This window comes from Geospiza fortis, unplaced genomic scaffold (genome assembly GCF_000277835.1).
Source record: "Geospiza fortis unplaced genomic scaffold, GeoFor_1.0 scaffold324, whole genome shotgun sequence".
NCBI lineage: Eukaryota > Metazoa > Chordata > Aves > Passeriformes > Thraupidae > Geospiza > Geospiza fortis.
Genome location: NW_005054559.1, coordinates 45,602 through 52,435, shown reverse-complemented (window position 1 = coordinate 52,435; position 6,834 = coordinate 45,602). Strand labels below are relative to the sequence as shown.

The window sequence follows — 6,834 nt, the reverse complement described above, 5'->3', positions numbered from 1 at the left end:
CATTACATTACATTACATTACATTACATTACATTACATTACATTACATTACATTACATTACATTACATTACATTACATTACATTACATTACATTATATATTTTCCCATTAATTGGGAAGCTTTAGGGAGCTGGGAATAAACAATGATAATCAGATATTAAACAATCTGCAGGTGGTGATTTTTAACAATCTCTTTTGCTGTTTTCCTCATAAGGTTGTTTACAAATGAGTGTCTTGTTAATTGGCCAATCATGTGAAATGTAAAGCTAAACTATCCAATGAAGAACTGACACCTAGATTATTTCCCCTTTTAACCCAATAACTGATCCCAGTGTGGACTTTTCTGCCCAATTACAAAATGCCATCCAAACCCATGGAGAAGAAGGAAGAAGAAGCATGAAGAAGAAACCCAGGACAACACCCTGTGCCCTCCATCTTGCTTCCATCCACAACACACTAAAAATCCCAAAAACCTCAATTTCTCACCCAGTGATACACCTACACTGCTCTCTATAATCTATTTCACATTTTTGTGGATTCCAGTCTAGCTTGAAGTCTGGGAAACTTTCTCCATGAATGAGGATCAAAGTCAGAGCTCCCCTGGGGGTCAGGGCACCCCAGAGCAGACACAGAAATACTCCCAATGTGCCCTGGGTTTCTACAATATTGATTAAATGACCAATCAGGTCCCACTGTAGCTAACTAAGGTATAAAAGGGGAGAGGATCAAATAAATGGGATTTTGCCTTCTGATACAACTCTGTGTCATCTCTGACTCAATGGTGACAGGAAGACATTTAATTCAGGGCCAACTTTTCTCCTAAAATGCTGTGTTACATACCTGTCCTGAAGTGGAGGGACAGCCCTGTGACACAGACAGCACTGGCACCTGCAGAGAGGGACAATAAATTGAATTAACTACAAAAATGTTCTTCTTCAGAGGTCTGTGATGGTATCTCTGCTTAGAAGGGCTAAATTAGGATTTCTGGCCAACAAACCCTGCCATAAACACTCTTTTCTCTTTTTTTTCAGGACAAACATAAAATATGATCTAATTAAACTTCAGTGTCCCTTTGGACAAAGGAATTTCAAGCTTTCTATCCCCCCACAGTGTGTTCTGCTATGACTGTGCCAATCTGCTGATCCTTAACCCTGTTTCCAGCAAGGAGGAAGGAGAGACCATAAAAAAGGAGAGACAATAATCAAAACCATCAAAAAAGTGTTTTCTGTTCAAGAGAGAGGGAGAAATGTGGGAAATGGATTTGTAGGGAATTCTCCAAGCCTGGCAGAAGGCTCAGTGTGCATCTGTGTGCAAACCTGGAGATGAGAAATGCTGACTTGGAAATGCCATGGAACAGGACAGACATTGCTGAGAGAGAAATGGAACTAGAAACAAGTTTCAAAGGATGGTTTTATAAATAAGATTAGATTTATTTGGAGAAATAGAATATGAAAGATGCACTGTAGTAGGAGCCACGAGGGGTAGTTTAGATGATTGGCTTTAAGGCATTTACAGCATGGGGTGGCAAAATCTGGCAGGCCAAGAAACATTTAAAATGTTTCCCTTTTCCAGGCTGAACAATCCCAATTCAGCCTTGAGAGATTAAGTAATACTGTTTCTTGGGAGAAGGAACTACTGCTTGCCAGAGGCTTACAGTGTGGGAAATGAATTTATAGAAAATTCTCCAAACAAGTTTGAAAAGGTGGCCTTACAAATAAGACTGGATACTTTAGAGAAATAGATCTATGAAAGATATATTGTAGTAAGATTACGTAAAATTACCCACAAGGGGTAATTTTAGATTATTTGCTTTAAAGCATTTACAGTGTGGTGTGGCTAAAGCTGACAGGCTAAGAAACACTTATAATGTAATTAGGAAATAATTAGCTTCTGATTGTGATGGCGTGAATTATAACATCTGTATTGTCTCACCCTTCACATGAGAGAAAAGACTGGATACTTTACAGAAATAGAATTATGAAAGATATATTGTAGTAGGAACCACGAGGGGTAATTCGAGATGATTTGCTTTAAGGGATTTACAGCATGGGGTGGCGAAAGCTCATAGGCCAAGAAACATTTATAGTGTATTGTAATTAGGAAATAATTAGCTTCTGATTGTGATGGCGTGAATTATAACATCTGTATTGTCTCACCCTTCACATGAGACTGAAAATGGAATAGAAGCTTTTAAAACACCTCTCAGTTACCCCATCTCTGGATCAGAAAAAGATTAATCTGACAAGAAAACAGAGGCAACAAAGCAACATTCCTCTGTCTTGTGGAGCTGCAGCCCAGCCCCGCTCACACCCAGAGCACCCAGAGCACCTCCAACCCTGGTGACAGCCCCAGAAATGCCCTTACCACTCTCAGGGTCCTCTCCCTCCAGCTCTCCAAAGCCCTCGTGGCTGGCAGCACAGTGCAGCTGGTCCCTCCGGGCCCAGTAGGTGGACAGGTAGCTGGACTCCTCACGGTCCCCGTCAGTGGCCACCCCCACCACAGCAGATGTGTGCTGCTCAGCTGAGCTCAGAGTCAGCTTCTTAGGGGAGTAATCTGTGATGAGGCACATCTCCAGATCCTGGGCATCTTTGGAGGTCAGCCTGTAGACTGAGGGGGATGGAGTAACTTCTGCAAAGAGGAGAAAAGAAGATTTAGGTCAGATTACACATCCATAGTTCCTACAGTCTTACATAGAGCCACTTGGAAATGCAGGATTCTCCATTATTCCAGTGGGAAGCTGCCTGATAATTGGGATTTTGTGCCAGGACACCTTTAGAGAACCAGAACATGATGCAGAAGCTTCTCCTGTAGTGTGGGAGACACAGAGAGGCCAGGCAGGATTCCTGGAGCATCTGAAAAGGCTCATGGACATCACACTTGAACGTCCATACCCAGCCATTCCTCTTGGGGACAGCCCACTGGACTGTCACCATGGCCTGGGGGGTACCCAGGGGTGTGTGTGACAGCTGGAGAGAGCCCCTGAGCTGGAGATTCTCCATTATTCCAGTAGGAAACTGCCTGATCATTGGGATTTTGTGCCAGGACACTTTTAGAGAACCCAAACATCTACAGCAGATGATGCAGAAGCTGCTTCTGTTGTGTGGGAGACACAGAGGCCAAGCAGAATTCCTGGAGCATCTGAAAAGGCCAGGAATGATTTAGGGATGATTTTAGGCCATGATTTAGACTGTCACCATGGCCTGGTGACATCCCAGCCTGATGTCAGCTGGGACTCCCTCACCTCCCCTGCTCTCAGGTTTTTGGAAATAGTGACTGTTTGTTAGGGAGAGGAAGGCAGGAGCTGCTTGATGATAAAATACAGATGTATATTTATATCCCTGTATAAAATGCAGATGAGCCAGGGTAGATCACTGCCATGGAGTACGTGGAAATGAAAGAGAAGAGGAGGAATTTGTCAAGCTGCTCTCTTTCTCTCTCATCACCAGTACTGTGCTTTCTGAAGAGATAAATATCTACCTCACTCCAAGTTAGGGTGTTTTTCTCCTTTTCAATCTGTGCAAAGCTTTGATCTTGAACACATAAAACAATAAAGGCTGTTTTTCACAGGAAGCTTCAGCACTTTTGCAAAATATTAGTTTCCTGTTCTTACTCAGACCGGTGGCTGCCTCTGCTCTGGTGCTGCAGTTCAGTTCCTGTAAGTTCCTTGGTTTGTTTGCCCGTGAAGGTTTGAGATAATTTTGGTAAAAAACATCTACTTTAACCACAGCCCTGTGACCTGTTATTCTGGCTTGATGAGGTGATAAATAGAGGTGATGAAAAAACAGCATCTCCAGCACAGGCTGGAAATGCTGTTTATTTATCACCTCTATTTATCACCTCTATTTATCACCTCTATTTACAGGAAAGTGAGAAGCAAATAATGATGCTCTGAGCTTTCCATGCTGCCCAATTTCATCTTTACTGAAGGATGTCTTCCAGGTGTGGAAATGACAAAGGTTCTCAGGAGGTTCATGAGCAGCCACTTGAAGCCTTTTTGTTTTTAAAATGTCACACAGCTGGGTTAATCCATCTCAGAGAGTGGATTAGATTGGCAGAATTGCTCCCTCTGACCCCCAAAATATTTTGTTAACATTGTTGAAAGGAGCAGAAGGGGACATCATAGCAGTGTTCTCCTGAGGTTTAGATGGTGCCCAAGCAGAGTGGGCAATGCCCTTGACAGCTGCCATTCCCCAGATCCTGGTGTGTATTAATAATCTTGAAAATTAGTAAAAAAATCAGCGTAAATGTACCTGGCAAAACCAGAAGTCTCGTCCCAGATCCAAATGTGAATTTGTAATTACTCCCAGAGCTACACAATAGCACAGGTCTCTACAATATCCAGAGCAGCACTGAGTGGAGCCTTCAGCAATTAAATACTCCATTAAAAAATCCTGTTTATCTCTGTGAACACACAGATCCATATACCTGGGACTTTTCCACCTATTGACTTTCTTTTCAGGTGGTATTTTGCATTTGCTCTCCCATTCTCCTTAATATTCCTCTCATATTTGTCCCATTGTTTCCAGACAGCCACCTGCACCACAACTCCTATTCTCCATCTTATTCCTCATTTATTTATTCTGCCAGTCAGATTCCTCTCTCAAAAATTAATTTATTTACAAAAAAAAAAAATTGAAATTTATTCATTTACAAAATCTTGTTTATTTCTTTAAATCTATTTATTTATTTTACTGCACAGCTCCCCTAGGGACTGATGGTGCAGTGAAACCTCCATCATCCCATTTTCTTGGATTTGCCACCGGAATTAGTCAAGAGTAATTCCAATAAAGTTGCCATTTAGTTTTTGACTAAAAAGCTCTTTTTGGTGAGCGATTTCTTTGAGCAATTTCATTGCTCATTCTGCCACTGAACCCTGAGGTTTCAGGATGTGTTAGGAACGTTCCTCCAGTGGGACCAGAGCAAGATCTGGAGCAGCTGCACACAGACATGGTAAATAATGGTAAATCTATGGTAAATTTACCATAATGGTAAATCTGGAGACACCTACATGAACTCAGAGCTCTGATTTATAGCTCCTTTAACTTGCTGATGGCTCCATATAACCTTCAGATTCTCATTTCTCTCAGATGTTTTTGAAGAGGGTCGGGAGGGTCATTTAAAATAAAATTATTTTCCTCACAGGTTTCCAGAAGGAATTCTTTCCCTCTTTTGCTTTTTTTTAACTTTAAGAATAAAATAATGTTGAAATTATCTTAAGAATCACTACTATTTTAAGAAATGGAAACGTTACTTTTCAGGTATAAACTCACTCAATTTAGATATTAAACAATCCTAAATATATTTTAAATAAATTTGGAAAATTTGGTACATTTACAACAAATATCAATATCTTGGCAAGTGTTACTTTCTTTCCATTTTACAAAAGGTTTCAAACAAGAGAAGAGGTGTAGGATTTTGGGGGGATTTTTTTTCATACATTTGTGGCAGCAACAGTCAAAGCACACATTTCTATCCATCATTTTTTCTTCAGAAAAAATATTTTGAGGTAAGGATCATCTTTCCATCCTTCAGTACTTAACTTTGCTTCTTGCCCTATTTCCCCTCTACCCAAATATTTTTCCCACCCTCAGTTTTAAGGCTGGTCCTGCTGTTCTCTACCAATTCCAGATCCTCACTTCCAATGTGCTCCAAGCTTCACCTGGATGCTGTAGGACAAGGTAAATCAACACAAGCTGGCTGTGACATCAACTTGGTGTCACCCTGATCTCCCTGCCCTGTGTCTATATCATTATATTCCCTTTATATTCTGTTTATAAACAGAAACCCATCCCTAAGGTTACAGCTCAAGGATCTCCACAGCACTGACCCAATATGTGCATTTTTTGTGTCCAAATAAAATTATGAGTCTGGTTATCCCCAACTATTTCTATCCACATACAAGAAAAGTCATTTTTACCTCCTACAGCTTTATGAAACCAGTTTCACCCCTCTGCATTTTGCTGGTCCGTGCTGGCTCTCACCATTTCACTTCTCCTTTGCTTAAGGAGATTAATGTAGGAGTCCAAATCCTGTTGAATTCCCAAGACAAATCCTCTTGCACAGGTAAAACCTCTGCCATGTTCATTCTCAGGAACAGGGAGGGGAGAATATCCTGGCAGCCATGGAAATCACTTAATACCAAGTGAAAATTCATTGTCCTGTTGCTAAAATATTGTGGGGTGGTGAAATAGGCAAAATAATTTGTGAGCTGAAAAAAGAACTTCTACCTGAATTCTACCTGAATTCTACATGAATTCTACGTGAATTCTACGTGAATTCTATGTGAATTATACCCAAATTCTACCTGGATTCAGACATACCTGGAGAAACCACCAGTTTGGTTCCAGCTCCAAAGGTAAACTTGCCATAATTCCCAGAATTACACTGTGACACAGCCCTTTGCAAAACGCTGCCCTGGGGTGCCTGTGTGCTGGGTGAAGGCTGGAGAACATGGCAAGGTTTTGTTGCAAGCAGCTCTCAGAATGACAGAACAAATAAGGTTGGAAAAGACCTTTGAGATCATCAAGTCCAACCTGTGAGCCAACATCTCCTCATGAACTAAACCCCCCAGCCAGGCTTTGTTAAACCCTCCAGGGATGGTGACACCACCCTCTGAAAGCAGCTTCACCCCTCTGCATTTTGCTGGTCTGTGCTGGCTCTCACCATTTCACTTCTCCTCTGCTTAAGGAGATTGATGTAGGAGCCCAAATCCTGTTGAATTCCCAAGACAAATCCTCTTGCACATGTGAAACCTCTGCCATGTTCGTTCTCAGGAACAGAGAGGGGAGAATATCCTGGCAGCCATGGAAATCACTTAATACCAAGTGAAAATTCA

General features: G+C 41.4%; 1 gene segment (V, D, J or C); it reads right to left on the bottom strand.

Annotated features, from left to right (window-relative positions):
- Nucleotides 1-6,834, bottom strand: part of LOC102037577 — a 41,077-nt gene that overhangs the window by 3,530 nt on the left and 30,713 nt on the right. Inside the window, 2 exon segments of the C gene segment in view lie at nucleotides 840-887; nucleotides 2,364-2,627. Of these exon segments, the coding sequence occupies nucleotides 840-887; nucleotides 2,364-2,627 (312 nt within the window).